The sequence below is a fragment of the Silurus aristotelis genome (assembly GCF_946808225.1).
Source record: "Silurus aristotelis genome assembly, chromosome: 20".
In the NCBI taxonomy this organism is placed as follows: domain Eukaryota; kingdom Metazoa; phylum Chordata; class Actinopteri; order Siluriformes; family Siluridae; genus Silurus; species Silurus aristotelis.
This window is the reverse complement of record NC_139593.1, coordinates 10,212,754-10,236,343: the sequence shown is the minus strand read 5'-3', so window position 1 is coordinate 10,236,343 and position 23,590 is coordinate 10,212,754. Positions and strand designations below refer to the sequence as shown.

Below are 23,590 nucleotides of genomic sequence, written 5' to 3'. Positions count from 1 at the left end.
ATCAAAAATGAAGATCTGATTTTGTCGCTATAAGTAAATAGAAGATGATTTATATATAGATAAATATATGTGTATAATATATGCTTGTGTATGTATGTATGTAAAAGTTTGTGTGAATATATATGTACACGGTTTAATATTTATATACATAACACAACTCATTTGAGATTACGTTGGATGGAATTGAATTCTGACACATTCCCCACCCCCCTTTATGTATATAGTTACTTATCATTTCCTCCTCCCCACGTTTTATGTTATACGTTCCAACAACTTTGGGTATCATTTATATTTAAAACACATTAAGAAATTGTACATATCATTATATGCTTTTTGAAATATGCTATATGATTGTACTCGAATGAAAGTTTCAATTTCGAAACATTCACAAAAAAGAAAGATAGTGAACAGTTGTTCATTTGCTTTCTTCTTCTCTCTCTCGATGCAAATTCAACAACAAAAAAAGAAAAAGAGAGCTAGCCATGTTTCAGAGAAAAACTTCAAAGCACTGACTTCTCCATGCTGAAGACTTTACTGTGGTGGAAAACATAGCGTTACAGCTTTTTTTCTGACTGTTACAAAATGTTGATACTGGAACCTTCTTCCAAAACTGCCAACTGAACCTACACCTTACATATCAAATAGTATCAATTACCCAATTTATTTTTTAAATCAATGAATGTGGAACATCCACCATACAAGCCCTGTATCCATATCTTTTATTAAATCCGTATTGAGAACTCAATAATACTGTGGTATAAAGTAGAATAACATATATCAGAGTAACAGCAATTAAAATGTAGAATGTACTAGTATTTTACTATGATCAAATGCCATCCTACCACTAAATGTTCAAAAAAGCATAATTACCTGAGCTTCATTTTATTGCTACAGGTTTGGCAAATGGAATAAAATTATGTACCATTAAAGTGAACTGGTTGTAGTTTAAAAATCTCTTCATGTAGTCAAGTATTTTAAATGAACAGATTTAGTCAGCTGACATTTACCTTTTTTTATTCCATATACCCATAAAACTGTGACCTGTAGTGTATTGGTTATTAATGCTCACCCTTTCCAACTCTATAGTGAATGTTTGGTCCCAAGTATTTTCTCCAACTGTCTTCCACGCTGTCTGACCCACCACAGTGTTATCCAGCTTCAGCACAGCACTCACGTCCGCTACACACACACACACACACACACACACACACACACACACACACAGAAGATACTGGTTGAGTTACACCACACACCAAATGTAGACAACCAGCCAAGGCATGATTGATGTGAAGAGAAAAATCGTTGCTATAAATACTTCGATCAATTTGCTACACTAATTCCTCTCCACCGTTTCTCTTTTTCTACCCATCCTGAGGCATCCAGAGATTGGGGCAGCTCTAGTTGTGTCTTACGTTATGGAGATTTCGGACATTTGAGGAAAAACAACCTCTTAATCAACGTTCAAAATAAAATGCTACATATGCTGTTACTCCATTATTGAACATTTAAAAGCTTTGGCATGGAGGAGTTGGTGTTGAATCTATAATGATCTCAGCTAATGTAGAAGTCGTTCGGGAGCTCCTGGTTCCACAACTCCAAAAGACTCTACTGTATAATACTGTAAAAAGGAAATTACTCACTAAAATAATCACACACTCATGATATTTCTCACTCACACTGTCTTTAATGTTGTAATGGTTTATAATCACACTCTTGGTGTCACCTAAATGAAGATGGGTTCCATTTAGAGTCTGGTTTCTTCCTTATAACATCTAAGGAAGTTTTTTCTTGCCACAGTCGACCCAGGTTTGCTTATCACTGATAAATACACCAATTTAAATAAAAGTTAATTTTGTTCTATAATTCTTACATTCTGTAAAGTTGCTTTGAGATAAATCCCACTGTGAGATAGAAATAAAATTGAATACAATTTTATATAATTTGTCACCAATCTATTCACTGATAATCCATGGATACGAATATAACCAAACAGTCATCTTAAATACTAGGTGGTATCAAAAAGTTTCAAGACTGCTGGTGCTATTTTGACCATGTGCCTTACCACGTCTGCGATTTCATCATGGATTTTCATCATGTTAGAACAAAGAGCAAATGTGAAAATCGGGACGTTTAAAGTGACATACGTTTGATGTACGTAGATGCTACAACGAGTCGTTCGAGGTGTTTTGAGCAGCATGCGCGCTTTAAGAGTGAAAGAACATCACTGGAAAACGACTAGAGATCATGAAGACCTTCAACAAGCTCGACCCCTGAAAATGTCGAAACCATTTGGCAACTTTATGATGATGTTTAGAGAACAAGCCACATGATCTCACTTCTGCACCCACCCTACTCGCCAGATTTGGCTCCTGTGGACTTCAGCCTCTTCCCGAACATCGCCGTTGTTGACACCAATACAGAAGATTCTTCACACGCTTTTGAAAAAAGACTTCCAGGATACATTCCAGAAGTGGCAGGAACACTGTGAGCGCTGTATTACTGTGCAAGGGGACTGTTTTAATAGTATGTAAACGTAGATATATATACAGTGAGGAAAATAAGTATTTGAACACCCTGCTATTTTGCAAGTTCTCCCACTTAGAAATCATGGAGGGGTCTGAAATTGTCATCGTAGGTGCATGTCCACTGTGAGAGACATAATCTAAAAAGAAAAATCCAGAAAACACAATGTATGATTTTTTAACTATTTATTTGTATGATACAGCTGCAAATAAGTATTTGAACACCTTAGAAAGTCAATGTTAATATTTGGTACAGTAGCCTTTGTTTGCAATTACAGAGGTCAAACGTTTCCTGTAGTTTTTCACCAGGTTTGCACACACTGCAGGAGGGATTTTGGCCCACTCCTCCACACAGATCTTCTCTAGATCAGTCAGGTTTCTGGCCTGTCGCTGAAAAACACGGAGTTTGAGCTCCCTCCAAAGATTCTCTATTGGGTTTATGTCTGGAGACTGGCTAGGCCATGCCAGAACCTTGATATGCTTCTTACAGAGCCACTCCTTGGTTATCCTGGCTGTGTGCTTCGGGTCATTGTCATGTTGGAAGACCCAGCCTCGACCCATCTTCAATGCTCTAACTGAGGGAAGGAGGTTGTTCCCCAAAATCTCGCAATACATGGCCCCGGTCATCCTCTCCTTAATACAGTGCAGTCACCCTGTCCCATGTGCAGAAAAACATCCCCAAAGCATGATGCTACCACCCCCATGCTTCACAGTAGGGATGGTGTTCTTGGGATGGTACTCAGCATTCTTCTTCCTCCAAACACGTTTAGTGGAATTATGACCCAAAAGTTCTATTTTGGTCTCATCTGACCACATGACTTTCTCCAATGACTCCTCTGAATCATCCAAATGGTCATTGGCAAACTTAAGACGTGCCTGACATGTGCTGGTTTAAGCAGGGGAACCTTCCGTGCCATGCATGATTTTAAACCATCACGTCTTAGTGTATTACCAACAGTAACCTTGGAAACGGTGGTCCCAGATCTTTTCAGGTCATTGACCAGCTCCTCCCGTGTAGTTCTGGGCTGATTTCTTACCTTCCTTAGGATCATTGAGACCCCATGAGGTGAGATCTTGCATGGAGCCCCAGTCCGAGGGAGATTGACAGTCATGTTTAGCTTCTGCAATTTTCTAATGATTGCTTCAACAGTGGACCTTTTTTCACCAAGCTGCTTGGCAATTTCCCCGTAGCCCTTTCCAGCCTTGTGGAGGTGTACAATTTTGTTTCTAGTGTCTTTGAACAGCTCTTTGGTCTTGGCCATGTTAGTAGTTGGATTCTTACTGATTGTATGGGGTGGACAGGTGTCTTTATGCAGCTAACGACCTCAAACGGGTGCATCTAATTTAGGATAATAAATGTAGTGGAGGTGGACATGGTAAAGGCAGACTAACAGGTCTTTGAGGGTCAGAATTCTAGCTGATAGACAGGTGTTCAAATACTTATTTGCAGCTGTATCATACAAATAAATAGTTTAAAAATCATATATTGTGATTTCTGGATTTTTCTTTTTAGATTATGTCTCTCACAGTGGACATGCACCTACGATGACAATTTCAGACCCCTCCATGATTTCTAAGAGGGAGAGCTTGCAAAATAGCAGGGTGTTCAAATACTTATTTTCCTCACTGTATATATATATATATATATATATATATATATATATATATATATATATATATATATATATATATATATAGTACTTTCTTGTAAACTGAGCTAATCTAAAAACTTTTTGATACCACCTAATAGTTTGGATGTAGATATGAACCATCCTGGAAGAGTTAAACTACTTGTGCAACCTGACAGGGTTTCAGATACTGCCTCGTGCTACAAGTAGTAACAACAAAACTAGAGACAAATCAGTGAGGAAGGACAAGATGAGAGAGTCTGTTGCCACCACCTGCAAAACCACTCCTGTTTTAATGGTTGTCTCCTCTGCATTTGTACTAAAAGCAGGGAAAATGATTCACAGTCACTTATGCTTTCTATACTGTATATATCTCCCTCTGATGATATTGTGCAAATATTAGAACACACACTCACAGGAGAGCTCATCTGTTTTCAGTGTGCTCTTGCCACTAACGCTGCCACTGCGGCTGTACAGGCCTTTTCCACTGCGCATGAAGGAGCGAGCCTCGCCGGGACTGTGGCACGGCAACACCACCGGGCTGCCACGGCTACGGCCCGGAACCACTTCCAACATGCCCACGCAGCCTAGTAATTTCACCTGTAGCATGCCTGACACACACACACACACACACACACACACACACAATTGATTAACTTTAAAAAGAACTATGGCATAGTACACTTATAAGTTCTGTCCAAACAAATTCAGAGTTTAAATACTATTTGTGTTTTTCATAATATTTTCAAGATCTTAAAAGTTACCAGTGAGAGGAGAGGGTTTGGACAGTGTGCTATACTGGTTGTGCAGGTAGGGGGTGCTGTGACGTGAGCTGAATGTGGGTGAGGAGGCCAGGACGAGCTCCTCTTTGATTAGACAGGCTTTGGGATGATCCTCGGGTAGATCAGCCAGGCGCTGGTCTAAAGAGACCTTTAGTAGATCCAGCCTCTGAGTGGACTCGCTCAGACGACACTGAGCCTAAAGAGAAAGAGAAAGAGGAAGAGAGAGAGAGAGAGAGAGAGAGAGAGAGAGAGAGAGAGAGAGAGAGAGAGAGAGAGAAAGAGAGAGAGAGAGAAAGAGAGAGTAATACACTTCAACATGAGAGGCTCGCTAAGACATTTATTACTATTGACATTATTTGCATAAGAGATATTTTTGGTTTTCTGCCCAGCTGCTCTAAGTGAATTGCGCATTGTAAATTAAAGTGCATTTAAGAGACAATAATCGAGAGACAATGTCGGGTTTTTTTATTTAAAACAAGGACCAAAACCATATGCATGCTTACAAAAAAAGAGCACTTAAATGTGCATGAAAATATTAATCAGTGGAATTAAAGAAAAATACAAATTGTGTATGCGTTGCATTTTTTTTACATTCTTAATGACTATAATCATTTGGATTCTTCTAGCCTGTTTATGCTCTTAAATCTGTGTGTGTGTGTGTGTGTGTGTGTGTGTGTGTGTATTAGTGTGTATACTTCGGACATGGCTTTTTTGTCCTGCACTTTGTTGGCTCCCAACAGCCTCAGAACATTTTTGGCTCCCTCTGCAACAGCATGCTCTACTCGGTAGTGATGCCTCAGCTCCTCGATCCTCAGCTCTATCCCACATGGGTCGGGCTTTCCTGTAAGATGGATGGGATTTTCAGCTTTTCACAAACCTTGCCTTTAGTTTCAATTTTCACTCATGCATATTATTACACAAGAATTTAACAGTAGCCTACTTAGAAAAAAAGTCGAAGAGTAATAAACATGTGATTTTAAAAGCTTGATTTTTTTTTTTTTTCAAATTTATGAATGCTAATATTTTCTGTATGGAGTCTCCAGTGTCAGCTCTTCATTGTTAGAGGTAAAGCCGGAGAAATATCACGCATTGCAGTTCCTAGTTAACAAGCGGTTGAGGGGAATAACTTATTTAGAAGACTTTCCACAAAATTAAATCTCATTGTAACTGAATAAAAATGTATAAAATGTTTTGAAATTGCTGTCGAAATTGCTGTTATATATGTGTTGCTGTTGTATATATGTATACTTCATATTTGCACCATATTCAGTATTATTGTAATATATATTGCACATTTGCACTCCCATAAAGTTATTATATTTTTACAGGAAAATTACTTCAATCTAACTTAAAATTAAAACTCCAAAGTATTTTCATATTATGTTTTATTCCTTACATACAATATATTCCTGGTACAAGAATTCCTGTATTCCTGTAGAATAAATCAGTTTCAGCGCTTTGCTATTTTCCAAGCCATTTTACGACCATTAATTCCTCATAACACTAGTTAAATTGAAGATGGCGTAAATTGAAGTAATTTATACTTTTTATTTATCTACCTTGTTTTTTTTTTTTATCCTAAATTCTATTCCTTTTTATGCTTAAATGTTGGACAGTCGTACAAAGCATTTCACTGTATGTCGTACTCTATGTATGAATATGTAACAAATAAAACTTGATAAAATTAGATAAAATAGATTGCAATAATGCTAATGTTTTTGATGTGTTAGGGTTAGGATTAAGGATGTGCATCAATGTTGTGGTATGTTAACTTAAAAAAAAATAAAACATGTACTGCAGGTATGAGAAATTGTGTTTGTAATTTCTCAATAAATCACGAGCGGGTTGAGACCAAAGGTTTGTGCTTAATGTGCGAGAGAGGCAGATATAGAGATAGAATGTGTGAGGAATACACAGTGGGTGCAGGGGCTGTTTGTTGGATGAGTAGAGATGCTTTCATGTCCTAATAAGGTACCAGACTTAGGAACACAAATATGCACCCAGAAATGTGTGTATGTGTGTGTGTGTTGCAGAGGTGTAATAAATACAGTGTTTTATGTAGACTCCAGACAGCAGTGCAGTGTTTGCAGCAGGTGAGCTATGTAATGTGGTAGAGTGCAGTTAATAGCATTACACACACAAACAGCCTTTTAATACTTTCTATTGTCTCTGAGCAAGACATGGAATGCTGCTGACCATGCATATGTGTGTGTGTGTGTTTGTGTGTGTGTGTGTGTGTTTACTACAAACCATTGTTCTGCTGTTTGACTTCTTTCAGAATGTTCATATTTCTTTATTTGAATGCAAAAAAAATATCCAAATGTTTAAGATGATAGCTCTAGAGCTAAATGATTTTTATGTTAGAAAAAAAATATATATTTATTTATATACATGTTTATACATTAGGTTATTGCTGTGTGAGCACACTGAGGTAAAAAGAAAAGTCCCTTAATCAATAAGCAGCTATATGTATTTATATATATGTAATAAAAAAAAAAAAAAAAAAAAAATATATATATATATATATATATATATATATATATATATATATATATATATATATATATATATATATATATATATAGAGTGAGAGAGAGAGAGAGAGAGAGAGAGAGAGAGAGAGTTGCTTATTGATCTGTTTTTACCTCAGTGTGCTCACACAGCAATAACCTAATGTCATGCAGAGATACATTTCATAGTGTAACTCTTACAGATCGAAGCAAACACACACACACACACACACACACACACACACCTTGTATGTCCTCATTGTGTTCGTGAGCCTGCATTGCTTTGCGAATTTGCATGCGAATGATGTCAATCTTGGTTTTGCTGTCCTGGAGCATCTGCTGTGCGGTCTGCAACATCTTTTTATCCTAGGACACACACAAACACACACACAAAGTAATATTATACTTAAGGTTTATTACAAAAAGAAAAAAGTATACACAGGTCCTTGTTGTTAGCAAGAATTTGCAGTGGGGTCTGTAAGAAAACTGTAGGAGACCCATCACTTTAGGTCTGAAGCACAGCAATCTAAGCATACATTAACCTGAGAATAACTAACATGTTGACAGAGTGTGTTAATTCCTTCTGGTGTTTTAACCAAAAATGCAGCAAACAGGTAATAATACTGAGTGATATTACACATTTAGATCATTTGTGTTTATTTTGAAAAGTACCCCAAATTGATACCATTCTTTTCATCTTTACCATGGATGCCCACTGGCCATTAGCCATTTGAATTCATATACTGTATTTATGTAATATTTATTACAAGGCCCCCAAAGTTCCTAAACTACTACTCAAATTCAGTTCAAATTACAATGCCTTAAGCTGCTACTCAAACTGAATGAGGACCCAGGGATAAAGAAGGAAGAAGAAGAAGTAGCTCAGTGGATGTTGGACTTTACATTGGAGAGATTCTACAATCTTATCCACAAAAAGCCACAAATATGGCTTCAGACTTTCTTTCCAGCAAAACAGTAAGCACAATTGATAGCTGAATGGAAGGAAGTAGAATCGAGTGTGGCTTCTGGTTGAAATGAAATCCTATAGACACACCTCTGTGGAAAAGACTAAAGAGCTCTGATTTCGATTTCCACATGGAGTATTTTGGAAAGTCGAATTCAGAGTTTCATAAATCACAGTCCAAAAGAAGTCTCAAGTCTTGAGTCTGAATTAAGGTAGAAGAAACATTGATCAGATCATTTGTAAAATGAAATTGTTTGTAATGTGTATTTGTTTGTCCCTTCCCTAGGATGCTCGGCTATATACACCGTTCCTTTGGAAAAACTGAATTTTTTCAGCTAAAATCCGAAACGGGAACGAAAAATCTCTATCATTGCAGATAGAGAGAGAGAGAGACTGACTGTGTGCAAGTGAGTGTGCGTTACCTTGGTTGAGCTGTTGGCGTAGATAGGGATCATGTTCTCAGCACCTTGCTTGACTTTAAGCTCTATGTTAAGCTGCCTCTCCAGTGCGGCAATACGGTCCTGATGGGCCGAGGCTCGACTCTCTGTGCCGGGAGACCGGGGCACATCATCTACGGTGGGCAGAGATCACATTTAGGACTGTCAGAATCTGCTGTAATGTGAGGTTAAAGCCTAAGATTTAAGTAGGAGTAAATATCAGCTTATGCTTAATGCTTATGGAAAAAGTCAGATCTGTCATTTAATGGGGTCTCTACAAGATAAATATTAAATATAGAATGTCTTAGATAAATATTAAATATAGAATGTCTGTGCATCCAGCTGTGAGCACAATCAAGACTTATAAGTGAGTACTGAGGTATAAACACAAAGTAAACATTTAGTTTTAAAGCAACTTGTACCACAAATGCTACTAATGAATGACTAGAAACCCATTTAACATGCAAGATCAAAAGTTTTTTTCTGTCACTAAAACACAATGCTCCATGCTTTCACTGGTAGACTCACCACGAGCATCATCTGTTCCTTTGACAACAATATGGGCGTCAAGCTCCTGGAGCTGGTCTTGGAGGCATTGGAGACGCCGGTTGGAGGTGCGCAGCTGGCTGTCCACTTGCTGGGCATTGCGTTTGTCGGTGGTCGCACGTCTCAGGTTCTCTGCTCCTTCCTTGATCTTTAGCTCTTTGCGAATCTCACGGCGGATCTTCTCACGTTCCTCATCCAGCCGCTGCTGCACGCTTGTATCTGAAAAGTCTGAGCCATGGTCCAGACCTAGCTGTTCCAGAACAGACAACCCACCCGGATCGCTCTGGAAAAAAAAAAAACGAGAGAGGTTTAAAATTAATGGGCAAATCACTGTGTGTAAAAATCTAGCGGAAAGCCTTCGCAAAAGAATGCAAGTAACTATAACAACAGGATGATTGGCTTCTACATATTTTTTTTGTTATACAGTGTATAGCTTAATTAATATTCTTGGTAAGATTTTGGCTACTTCTTGATCGATGCATATATGGACATTCGGTGCCACCCGGATGAGAATGAGTTCCCTTTTGTGTCTGGTTCCTCTTAAGGTTTCTTGTTCAGGCAATCTCAGGGAGATTTCTTTTTTTGCCACAGTCGCCACTGGCTTGTTTATTAGAGACAAACTTACAATTATAAGAAACAAACCTATACATTCTTTATTATCACATTATCTCTATAAAGCTGCTTTTAGACAATGTCCATTGTTAAAAGCGCAATACAAATAAAAATGAATTAAACTGAACAGAATAGATTCACATCACAGCAGTAGGTGGAAGACACCAACATTAACACTGTTTTTTTTAAAGAATCATCAGCAGAAAAACTGCCAGTGTCAGTAACAACTACAGAATACCGTAAAGCCCAATGGACCATTCCATCACAAGTTCAATGTCCCTGACTTCTGCAATGGTGCCATAGCAATAAAACAAACTGTATGTCGGTTGTCGTATTTAGATAGAAAACTGATTATTTTTAATTCAATTTAAGTAAAGAATATTTCGAAAAGCTACAAGATTATCAAGTCAATATGAAAATACAATACTGAATATACGATAAGTGAATAATTGGCATCCTTAACCTGCTGTCTCAAAGAACAGCCAGCTCATAAATTTACATGATTATGTTAGCTAACTAGATTAGCAAACCATTTAAGTAATAAATTATAACCCACAGTAAAAAAACAACTATCTGTGTCAATTTGTTATGCACCATACCATAAATATTACTTTGCTACAGGTATTACAAGTAATAGATGCAAGATGTGATGACATCACCTTGACAACACTTGCGTGTCTACCCTATACAACAACATTTAGCAAACCCTTCAGGTTATGTCATGATAACAAGCAAGGGTATGCTATTTAAGTCTGTACCGTTTATTTTCCTAATAATTTAAGGTCATTGGTGTATAAACAGGAAATCTTTCTCAGCAAATGTTACACCAGTACAGAAAGTGTAAATAAACCCGGTTCACAGCCTTATGAGGCTAACAGAGATCACATTCTGTCAAAACAGAAATACAGAAGTGGTTGTGTCTGAGGTTGTACTTTAAGACCAAACAATCAACGACATGCATAAAACTGTGAAAAGAGAAACAAACTGCTAAAGCAAAGCAAAAATATATACAACTAGACCCGAGACGTAAAATACACAATTGGCTACAGAGAGACACTTCAGAAAACATCATTCAAAAAGTAATGTGCGTTTTCCAGGAACTAGCGACGTGTAAATCGCACTGCTGTAGCTCTTGTACGCCAGGAAGTTGTGCTTGCAGCATTGCAAACCACCGTATTCCACAACAGGCAACGGTATTAGTGCTCCAGTAACCACTGAAGTCAGGTCTGTTAGTCCTACTCACTGTCGCCGCTCAAGACAAAATTCATGCAGAACAACGGAGGCGACACTCCACCTGCGTTTCCAGGTATTCCCAGCGATCCCAGTGATCCCATTCCCCTGACCAGCACATGCTGTTTACTCCAGCTCTACTATCCAATCTCTAACTGAGACATACAGCAAGCCGGAGAGAAACAGAGACAGAAAGGAAGGGAAAGCTATGGTCGGGGTCGCCCTCCCTATGCAGGATATCCGGCTGAGCCTCAGCACGGTCACTTCCTGTTTCCTGTGAAGTTGTGCCTGGCCAAAAACTAGCGCATGGATTTCAGTTTGATTGTTATCCCATAGAATCCTTTAATAAGGTATATATCTAATGTGTAATAACTAAAATGTCAAACTGCACTTTACCCTTTTTAAACACTTTATATTAGTGAGATTTGTGTAAGTAGGATGTCCTGCATATACAACGATCAAAAAACTGAGTGCAGCGAGTGCAAATGAGCAACAGCAAATTAGCTAGAGATAAAGAGAGAAGGATGACATCACTAGCTCATATTACAGGATGTGAATAGAAGCACAGTAGTGGAACTTCCTGCTCTACATCCAGTTCAGATTCCTTGAATGCAGCTTCCAGTTGAACAAACACAATGACACACAAGAAAACTTTAAAGGAAGACTTTCATCCCAAACTCTTTCCTCATCTGTAGGAAATGTGCGGACAATACAATGGTCCAAAGGATTGACAAAAGTATAGGATTACTTTTAATAATATACCGTTGAAACATTAAATATTCTTCAAGCAATAACTTCAGAAAAAACTGTTTGGTAGCTTAAATGTTTTTGCAATGCACATGTCCGAATCTGACTGCTAATGCTAGATGGTGAGCTTCGTTGACAGACATGACTGACTGATGCCTTCTCTTGAACTCATAATGTACCCAGAATCCATAATTTTGTTCCTCTATGCGGATATTTGACTGCTGTCTGAATATAAGAACACCATCATTTACTAAAGAGTTCTGACTTATAGCTTTCATAACACTACATCTATATGATTCCCCTTTCACAGGATTCAATCTTCATCAGAACTTTTTATGTCATTTGTACAGCTGTGACCTGTGTTTTAGCTAATATTCCCCTACTAGCTTTCTATCATTGGCTCCATGCATTGAAAAGACTGCTGACAGAAGACCAGTGACTGTAAATAAAAAAATTTCTCTACCTGTTCTTGCAGACATTCTTCACAAATCTCCCTGCAGAAAGTCTAAGCAATACCACCCTGTAGTTAGTGGTTTGTGACCGCAGTCTATGTTTGGGTTTGTTTTCCAAAAAAGAGCCTCGTCTTTTAAACCACAGTGATCAGGATAAAAGGGGTTGCTAAAAATAAATGATTGAATGAATGAGTAATATGTGTTGTATAATTATAGCTCGGGTCAATCATCTCGTGGTCATTTAAATTCAAATCCCAAATGAATTCGGATTTTCCTTTTTGAACCTGATCTGATTAACCCCCAATTACCAAACTAAGCTACTATTATTACTATATGTAAAATTGGAGCTTTTTAGAAATTAGAAATGTTTTTCTTTCTGTGTGTCCAGTAAGCATCATGTTTGTCTCCATGTAAAAATGAACCACAAATATTTTGTTTGGTTTCACAGGATCTCGATTTTCTCATGTGGGTTTCCTCCAAGGTGTCCACTATTTTTCTTAAACTAAACTGCTCATATGACGAGTGTGTGAATGTAAGACTATATCTACAGCTCAGTGTAAGAGTCAGCATTATTATTAAAGTGTATGGCTTCCGTGGAAGTAGTTTAACAGTCAAGCTTATTATCTTCAATTTTGCAAATGCATCTCTAAGCTGTGTATGATGCTTCTATTCAACTTAGCAGATCTGCACACACTGGTATCTATTGGGCAAGTGATTAAGATAATTGTCTATGTGGTATTTCACACACTTTTCCTCGTGCGTTTCCTTCTGTTGACGTCAGCAAATCTGCACATCCTGGTACCTATTGGGCAACTGGTTGGGATTATTTTTTATTGAATACAAATACACACCCTCACAAGCCATTAGAGCTTAAAGGTGTTTAGGCTGGATGCACAAAAACTAATCCTATACAACAGTAACATGTTATACCTGCTTTAGTATCTGATTATCTTACACACACACACACACACACACACACACTCAACCCCCTCACGTGCACATGAACGCAACCAAACACAAAAGCGTGGCAGTGACTAAGCTATAACTAAACCGCAAACAATGGCAGTAACTGCACTGTGTTCAAAAACACATGAGTCATTTACAGTAAGTGGAGTTGCAAGAATAACAGAGAGAGAAAGATAGGCAATGAGGGGAAAACACTATAAAAGTGGCGTAGGAAGTTAAATTCCAGCTCTTCTTTTATGCCATTTAATCCAACCTAATAATTAAGATCAGCTCTTTAAAATGAAGCTCAGTCTGGTTACAAGCTATTAATCTGGACTGGTGTAACCAAACAAATCCAGATGCAGCAGACTGAATTGTGTTTGCAGTAAAGAAACAATTATACAAATACGCCTGATGAACAATTGACTGTTTCTGCCATTAGATCTATTGAATACCAGCATTATGGTTAGTATTTTCTTTTATTCTTTTATATATATCATAGAAAAACATAATTAGAGCAACACTGGAGAAATGTGAAATCTCTACCCCGTGTGGTTTCGTAAGAAAAGAATCCTAATTTTTCAAGTCACCCAAAATCACAGCTGGAGTGACATCAAATCACCATGACTGTGATCAATGTAAAGTGGGGTTTTTCTCTCTACTTTTACTGAGTTTCTATCAGAATTTGTTTTAGATCATTTAATATACAGATAGAATATGTATAAATCTGGCCTATAACATTGACTATACAAATGTTTTGAGAAAATGCTCATCAACTTTTCACCTAGCTTCTTGCTAAGCTACTCTTTATTGTTTGTTGTTGTTGCTGTGCTGCAATATCAATAAATGTTCACTATAGGAGGACAATACCAACCTAGGCAACCCGCGCCTTAAACTGTAAAAATGCAGCATAAGCTGCTTTTATTACCTATGACAGAGCAAAAATGCGTTCCTGGCGTTTTTTTCCCCCAACCTTTGACATCATTCCAATTTGCAAATAACAACTTACAAGGCAACGCAAATGCATTATTTTCTGGTTGTTGTTTTTTTTTACTTACACCAAAAATGGTTTTGTTCAAGTGTAAATTTATTCATTTACAGTAATAAAATATTCATCCAATGTATTATTTTAAAAAGCATCTATAAACAACAAACCTCTAACTCTGGAGCGTCAGATATCTTTTATACTCTTTTCTGCCCACAGGATTCAGAATGGTAAAGCAGATATAGATAATTTCCCCTGAACTTTCTTCAAAAAGATTTTTTTTACAAGATTTATGTAAAAAAAACATCATCTGCAATGTCAGTCAAACTACCTCCTTCTGTGAGTTAGTTAGATTCTTGATTACATTATTAACTAAATGTACTTGATTCTCTAGCAAATACTAGACTATTTCTTCATTCAGACTTTCTTACACTGAATAACTTAATGATTGTAACAAAAAGGCTGACAATAGAGTCTCCTTTCATAAATGTTACATAAACAAAAGTATAATCAACCATTGTAGTTTTGTAGTATGAAATGTTTATATACTTTGTATAGACTAGAGCCGTGTTGTTGTAAATTCTTTGGACCAATTCCAGTGAAGTCTGGAAAATTCACCTGCTCTAGTTCTGTAGAGGGAAGATGCTGGTAAAAAGGGGAAAAAAATATCACCAGCTCTCTAAATACAGTGCGAAAATATGCAACTGCTATTTAAAAAAGGGTTGGGGGGGGGGGTTGTCTTGCAAATTGAATGCAATTCCTACATTGACTGACCCATGTTTCTACAGCGGAGTGCCTGTTTAAAGTGACTTCAACACAAACCTCTCACGCCTCTATTTCAAACATAATTGAATTCAACAGCAAAAAAAAGTCAACACGGATGTGCAATGGTGAAAAAGAGGCAGAATTTGTCAAAAAGAGAAGCTTGGCATTGCTCTACTTCCTGTCTGCAAAGGCATGAGTATATACACTTGAGGAAACACTGATATACAAAAACTTTTCGTGCATTCTAAACACACAATTTAGTTTCACTATGATCAACACACCGCTCATAAATTTGTAGAACTTCAAGGAAATATTGTCCTTAGTACCCCCTTAAAAATAAACAATAGGGTTGGACATGAACGAGAGAACGAGCAAAGGAAGAAAGGAATTAAATTATAAAAGAGACAAAAAGACATCTGAGGCAGTGTTGTAAACATGTCAGCTATAAAGGGAAGGGGCCATAGTACACAAAACCGTAGCACAAGTAACAGCAAAGTTCTAGCAGAGTGATTAAGAAACTCATCAGGAGAACATACAGGACTGAGAAATCTTAAAATCCAATCTGAATTTACATTGGACCATACAAAAATCCGCAATGGGTAAAGCCTACCCCTTGAGTGGTGCCACCTGTTTCAGGGTGGCTGACAATATCTTGTCTTTCCATTTGAGCGTCTCCACCCATTTCTTCCGTGGCCATGATGGCGGTCGAAACAAAACCGCTACTTGTAATAGCTTCCTCCAGTCAGACTCCCAGAATCCAAATTGCAAGGCTGTATTCTCACTCGAGCAACAATGAAAACAAATGAGGGGCAAACTGTCTTTGGATGTAAAAAGATAAAAAAAAAAAAAAAAAGAAAAGAAAAAAGAAGAAGGAGGTCACGGCCCCACCCCACAAAGCTTCCTGAAGAGAAGTAGCTGAAGAGCATGCAGCAAACACACTGTGCAAACATGCAGAAGTCTTATACGTCATGTAACGGTTGGTAGTCCCAGAGACTGAGGAGGCAACCAGCTGAGATGATACAGATTGCTAAAACGCAGACCGGAGAAGAAGTGACTAGGATACATTTTGTTTTCTTTGAATTCTGAGGTCTAAATTGTTACAATGTAGGCTGTTTACTAGCTGTTACTATGGTGACAATAACGTATTAGAACTATATTATAAAACTATGACATGGCTTCAGAAATAATGTCTCAAGCTGTTAAAAAATAATAACAAACTGTGTTGAAAAAATTATTTAATGTATCACATAGAATATGTCCAGAGTCTTGGAAACCATTAGATCTGTTAGATCGTTCGTGATAATTTTTCGATGGTGACCACCAGAACAAACTGTATTTCCAGGGCTTTCAGACAGACTGTTTGTCAAAATGAGGAAGCAGAGCATTAGCCAGCTGGACTCAAATGAACCGCAAACGGATCGATTTCATCTGACTTGTATAGTCAGTATTTGCCCGGCTGACAGGTCTATTGTCTCAGGTACTGGAACCAATTAGTATCATGTAAACTGCTCAGAATGAAGCAATGCACTCTTGTGGGTGGGTCAGATGATCAGGTAATAACTAGGGTTACAACATCTGGGACAGAGTCAGGGACTGAACATCTGCCTCATTAATAAAGAAATCCACCAGGAGATTATGACCAGACGATGTGTTAAATGCCTGAAGCATTAGGGTGTTGCATATGAGAAAAAACAGCACCCATTAGCATGTAAGACAGTGGGTGTAGAACTTCAATTTATGAACTATTTCATGAGGCATGTGAAAACTTCAATGTACTTGCCAGATTCTTCGCTTTGTTTGCCCAAAAATATAAACAGGTTGCTAAAACAGGTATCTAACATAATTTAAACACTATTATGATAAGAATGTAGAATGCAAATCCTGCATTGGACTCAAGTCTGGTCTCAGTTTCTGTATTGACTTGGAATTCTTATTTGGTCTTAGAAGTTGCCTGGCTGAATAATGTTTTTGTACTCGACTAAAAGCTTCTAAAAAAAAAAAAAGAAATCAATCAAAAAAAAAATCACCATTTCTTTTTAGGTGGATAAAATGTGGCACAGAGTAAATCCTTCACTGATCAGCCTGAACAGATGCACAAATAAATGAACTAGTTTAAGTAAATCTCTGGCCTCAGAAAGGATATTTCATAATAACTTGATTAAATCTCTCTTGATCTTGACATTGTCTCAGTCCTCTTGGATCTTTACTTAATCAGCTAGTCAACAGTCTGGACTGCAATCCTATGATGAGCTCAATTAGCTAGTGAGTACGTACATCACTACAGACCTAAAAAAATAAATACTCAAAAGTTCCAGCAGAGCCATAGTCCTTATTTTATCCTAATAATAATAAATATATATTGTTTGTGTCCTCAACAAAACAACATTTGAAGATTTCTAATCTCACATCACATTGCTATTTTGTTGAATAAAAATACAGATGCAGCCAGGCTTAAATGACAGTTGTTAAAAAAAGCACTATTTTGGTCGATTTGATCAGTTTATACGCCTTTTACATTTTTGTACATCAATAAAAGCTCAATTATTCAACCACTAATGGCTAAAGTGCATCCTTGCTTTCATTATGTAGATGGCAGAAATTGTCAAATACTTATAACAACTGAATCATTTAACATTTTACTGTACAGTTCAATTAGAAACATTACTTTGTAAAAAACATTGGTGCAATTTGGTTTTTATGGATGACAGACATGAGATAAAACTGGGCCACTGCAAAAGGCTTCCTGAATCATAGACAGGGGGTTGGTGAATATTTTGCCCTTAGTTGTAACTGTAAAAATCACAAAACGAATGTGTGAATGTTTTTATATTTATTATTAAATGAATGGATTTAATTCGAATGTCAGTTGATTTGTGATAGTAGGGTATCTGCAAGAATGAAAGGGAAATTTTATAGGACTTTGGTGAGACCTGAGATGTTGTATGGATTAGAAACAGTGGCATTGAGTAAAAGACAGGAGGTGGAGCTGGAGGTAGCAGAGCTGAAGATGTTGAGGTTTTTGTTAGGAGTGACGAGGATGGACAAGATTAGAATGAGTTTATTAGAGGGACAGCGCATGTAGGATGTTTTGGTGACAAGGTGAGGGAGGCGAGATTGAGATGGTTTGGACATGTTCAGAGGAGGTACATGAATTATATTGGTAGAAGAATGCTGAGGATGGAGCCACCAGGAAGGAGGAAAAGAGGAAGACCAAGGTTCATGGATGTGGTGAGGGAAGACATGCAGGTAGTTGGTGTGAAAGAGGCAGATGTAGAGGTCAGGGTGGTATGGAGACGGATGATCCGCTGTGGTGACCCCTAATGGGAGCAGCCGAAAGAAGAAAAAAGAATTTGAATGTCAGTACCCCAAATCGTTGGCTTATAATTAATGTCAAACTAGATTAAATAAATAAATAGTAATAAATGACAAAGATATTATACTTATATTAAAATAATGAGGCTTATACTTGAGTAATTTGAATCGTGTTCTCTGGATTGTGCATAAAGCACTAAGCACTAAGAATTAAACCTTGATTAATAGCCTGCACGTTCATTTTTCCATGATGTCTTATTTTTTTACCCAGTGAGACTAAACTCCACTTTCACAGCAGTTCTAGGCTTAACTAAACGCTGCTGCACTTCCTTCAACACACACAAGGGGACGCTTTCAGTGAAAATGCTCTCTTGGCCTTTTTTTTGTGGCATCAGCATGACTTTATCGCAACATTGTTGTCATCTATAACTGAGGGTCCAAGGACATAAACAAAGCAAGTCATACAGGAAAGAGGCACATAATGGAGGAAAGAGTCAGAAAGCAGGAGTTGGTGGAAAAACAGGTGCTTTCAAGACTAAATCCATACACAGAATAAAAAAACCTTCACATAGAGGGAAAAAAAAAAAACATTCTGGCAGGAATTACAAAACCAGAACAAACGGCAAGTTGCTCTGCTTTGACATGGCTCGAGTGTTGTGCAGCTGGTCTTTTTGGGTGGGAAACTGTGGGTGTTTTAATGTCTATGTAGCCTTTTTTCTCCTAAAACTCTTAAATTGACCTAAACCAGCATTTACACACACACACACACACACACACACACACACACACACACACACACACACACACACACACACAAATCAGTTACAGTAAAAGAGTCTGTAGGAAAGGCCTCAAAATGGCTGGCTTTAATGAAGTTTTAATGGTGTAGTGACGTGGCTAGTTATAAATACCCTGGAACACTATTGATGTGTGTGTGTGTGTGTGTGTGTGTGTGTGTGTGTGTGTGTGTGTGTGTGTGTGTGTGTGTGTGTGTGTGTGTGTGTCTAACCAGACATATGACTTACTACAGAATGACTTTCAGGAAAGTTCTCATCTCATAAAATAGGTTTTAATGAGATTTTAGGACTCAAGACACATTAACAGTATTATTTGTGTTGTGTAATTGAACTAAAAATGCAAACATTTAGTGTGTATTTAGAGCCAAATATTTAGTAATTAGTATTCAGACTCTACGTGGGCTCATTAAATGGTTATTCACAGGTCTGCGTAACGCAGACGACTGTTTTGTATTCAGTTCAGTCTTTCTTTAACTCTGTCGCTCTCACAGATGGAGCTCTATTCTGTTACCGTGACTCGTGAGAATGCCAGCAATCATGTAGTTCGTTTAAACCCCTAGGGGACAAACTGAAGAAGAGGGAAAGAACAGCGGGATTGAGAGAAAGAAAGAACACATTGGATACACATACATAAAAATAATAAAACAGACACCGAGAAATTTTTGTCTGGATCCATACAATAGGTCTCTCAATGCAGTAACTAACAAATTTGCATGTTCAAATATCCATATTTATGAACATTTAAATGGTTCAGATAATATATTCTACCTTTAGACTTCTTTTTATACGGTTTCCGAAACTTTTTAGCTGAATGTTGCTTCAGATATTGAAATGGGGCTCTAAAAAAAGACTATAATTTTTTTTTCAAATGAAATTTAAATGCAAACAAAAAAATGTGACCCCAGGAGGCCCTAAATATAAGTAATAAATTTCACTGGAGTCATTTTCAGATTTCAGTCAGAATCTCAAAAGGCTACATATAGGGTGCTTCCTAAAACTTTAATATTCATACATGTGCCATTATTTAGATCAATTCTTTACACACATGTCAAGGAAAAAGAAAGTCTTTCAGATCAAGGACACACAAATTGTAAGAAAGGCTTCCTACACTAAAGTTATGCCTGTTGGCATGTTTTACAACTGAGCCACGAACTATCTATAACAAATAAGGACATGAGGTGTAGAATATGCATTTGCTGTTGTTTAGCATTTCTTTAGATGTGTTAGCATTACATTTTCCATGACAATGGACAAGTATGACAATACCGCTGTGCACAATTCCAGCTTGGAATTGGAGTGGAAGAAAGATGCCTTAACTGGTGCCTGTAGTCCAAGGTTGGTTAATGGTAATTTATGATTTGGCCCACAATGCCTTTGATAAGAAAAGAAAAGGGAAAAAATGCTATTTGGGAAAACATTTGAAAAATAGGGACCAGCTTTATGTGTCTCATTAAAGATCACCGAAAAGCATTATTAGGTATTAAACTTTATCATACAATACAAATACTTTGTTTCTCTGAGGTTTTTTACTGAAATGAAATAACACTGCATTAGTTAAGCAGATATCAATGTAATGTAATGTAAGATTCTTTTTGTTTATTAATATTATGAAATCACAATTGAGAGGACCCATGACAACTTTAATTTCAACATGATGTTTGGGTCAATGCAACATTTATTTATCTTGGACAAGTTTGATTTTTGGCCCTTCATAGAAAAAGTCTGGGCACATCTGGTGTAGAGGATCTTGAGTGACCTGCTATAGAGCTCTGACCTTAACCCTAACACCAACCTTTGGGATGAACTGGAACACTAACTGAACCCCAGGCCTACTCACCCTACATCAGTACCTGACTTTACTAACACCCTTGTGGCTGAATGTGCACACATCTTCAAAAGCTCACACAAAATCTAGTGGAACATCTTCCCAGAAGAGTGGACAGCAAATGGTCAGGGGTCCACAAACATATAATGTATACATCAAACAATATGGGCATTTGACTGTAAAGTGACCATGACCCTGTTTGGACCAATGCAAAAATCAAACCGGGTAATTTGCCGTTTAAAATAACGATTTTAAATAATGTGCAGTGTTGCAGAATGTCTGCTTTTATTTAAGTACTGACTTTATCTATGTATTTTTATCTTTTAGATCATGTTGTGAGCATATATAGTGAATATAAAGCCTATTTTAAATATAACTTGTCATGTAAGAATGATACATGAAGACAAATTTCAATAATAAAAAGGACAATGTAAAGAAAGTTTGACTTTCTGATAAACAATTGCAATATTAAAGTAATGCAATGAATTAGTTTATATTTGCTAATGAAATTCTCACATCTTGGTGTCTCTTTTGTGATTCGGACACGCTGTGAATCACTGCTACACTATTACACTGGCGCCTCGTTAATATACAAACGCATCTCAATATGAGTCACTTAAATCCCTCGTGTATACATGTGGGCTGGGTGACAAGAAAACATTGTCATTGAAATGGACAACAAAACTGAGAAAGTGGATAATAGAACTAAAAAAATGAATGAGTCCTTTTCGATGAAAGGAGAAAAGGAAAAGCTTCTGGTAACGGGAACTCCCACTGCCCACTGCGGCTGGCCTCATGTTCTTTTCTGAACATATCCTTCTCTCCCCTACACACACACACACACACAGAGAAACATCTGGAAGATTCTTTAAATTCTTGTGTGGTGAGAGAACATGCTGTCCAGTAGGTGGACACACCTCAAACAGGAAAAAATGGATAGATAGAGGAATATAATCAATCTTACGAAATGCAGAGAGACACGAGAGACACAGGACAGCAAACGGACATATGCTTTGATCCCAAATGAAAACACACAGCATGAGACTTGTGCATATTGGCAAAAAGGATCTGTGTGTGTGTGTGTGTGTGTGTGTGTGTGTGTGTGTGTGTGTGTGTGTGTATGTGTGTGTGTATGTGTCAGTATAGACAGAGTTCATTCCAGAGTTCAGTGTGCAAAGAGCCAATTCTGCCACTGATATCCAGAGTCTCGGCAAAATGTGTGTGTGTGTGTGTGTGTGTGTGTGTGTGTGTGTGTGTGTGTGTGTGTTTGCTTGCATACATTTGTGTGCAGTTCCTATTAGTGAAAAATGAATAGTGCCATTGTAGCACAGTCAAAGATAGAGAGAGGCGGGAAGCACTAGGACTTCACTAGCTTCTATTGTTTGCATGCAAATGTCCACACACACACACACACACACACACACACACACACACACACACACACACACACACACACAAAATCCAATATTAATAAGTATAACCAGAATGTCAAAGCACAAGCTTACAATATAAGGCGGTTTTTATTTTCACAAATGTGTCTGACAGGAACAACCAGATTTTCTATTCAGGTGTAAATTCTGCTCCCACTTCAACTCACCAGGTTCAAATGATCTTGGCATGATTATAGGAACCAGCCTATCTTTACCAATGATCTTTTAATATGTGCTACAATTCTTGAATTTTTGTATATTGCACTTTATTATCCTTTTATAATCAATATAATAATCTTATCTAATCTATAAATCTCACCAGAATTCTGTATATTATTCTGTAATTACATTCAGGCTTGTTACAAACTACATTCAGGCAAGTTACAAAACTGCAGTTCCAAAATGGAGGAATGTTAAGTAATCCCAATGTTTACAATAATATATTATCCATGTCAGACCAGAATTAATGGGAGTAGCCTGAGAGAATCACCGATATACAGTATTTCTCAGAAATACCTGTTCTAACATGAAGCATATCTGATAGATACTGGGCACTGCCCTACATTCTGTTTCCTGTTTCTCAGGAAACTTCAGGTCCACATGGAGCCACAGCGATTCTCCATAATTTGCGTCATGTTGCTTTGAATAAGATCAGAGAAGAATTGCGATAATATCGAAGGTGAATAACATACATTGTACTAATTCTTCTTTATCTCTGGATTCCAGAAGCAAACAAAATAGACTTGACACTATTGTCATTCACAGTCTCCAAAGATTTCCCATAAACACTTGGGTTTGCACTTGTTACTCATCAGGTTTAAAAAACTATTTCCCTAAAAACTGGGCTGGAATGCCAGGGTGAGTCATTTTCATAAATATTTGTTTGTTGATGGTTCTACCTCGAGCTGAATTCAAATAATTGGAGTTGCTCCAAATTTTATGAAGCGTTAATGGGAAATAATTGTAATGGTTCTGTGTTCTGTATTCATAGTCATTAAACTGAGTCAATATTGATATTGTGTTTGTGTGCCCATGTGTAATTTGAGATAAGACACACTATAGTGGAAAGAACAAGAATTTATTGGCCAGATAATCTATAGG

At 37.4% G+C, this 23,590-nt stretch overlaps 1 protein-coding gene across 4 annotated transcripts in view; it reads right to left on the bottom strand.

The window, feature by feature from the left end:
• Window positions 1-23,590, bottom strand: part of pkn1a (protein kinase N1a) — a 45,918-nt gene that overhangs the window by 8,470 nt on the left and 13,858 nt on the right. Inside the window, exons 1-8 of one of the 4 annotated variants that reach the window (XM_083523020.1) lie at window positions 15,736-16,064; window positions 9,372-9,672; window positions 8,829-8,977; window positions 7,688-7,808; window positions 5,628-5,773; window positions 4,915-5,128; window positions 4,567-4,761; window positions 1,070-1,179 (exon numbers count right to left, since the gene is read on the bottom strand). In XM_083523020.1, the coding sequence (XP_083379146.1) occupies window positions 1,070-1,179; window positions 4,567-4,761; window positions 4,915-5,128; window positions 5,628-5,773; window positions 7,688-7,808; window positions 8,829-8,977; window positions 9,372-9,672; window positions 15,736-15,822 (1,323 nt within the window). In that variant the 5' untranslated portion in view covers window positions 15,823-16,064. Of the gene's footprint in view, window positions 1-1,069; window positions 1,180-4,566; window positions 4,762-4,914; window positions 5,129-5,627; window positions 5,774-7,687; window positions 7,809-8,828; window positions 8,978-9,371; window positions 9,673-11,244; window positions 11,264-11,295; window positions 11,574-15,735; window positions 16,065-23,590 lie in introns of those variants that run through there. The other 3 variants (XM_083523021.1, XM_083523023.1, XM_083523022.1) reach the window with 3 other exon arrangements.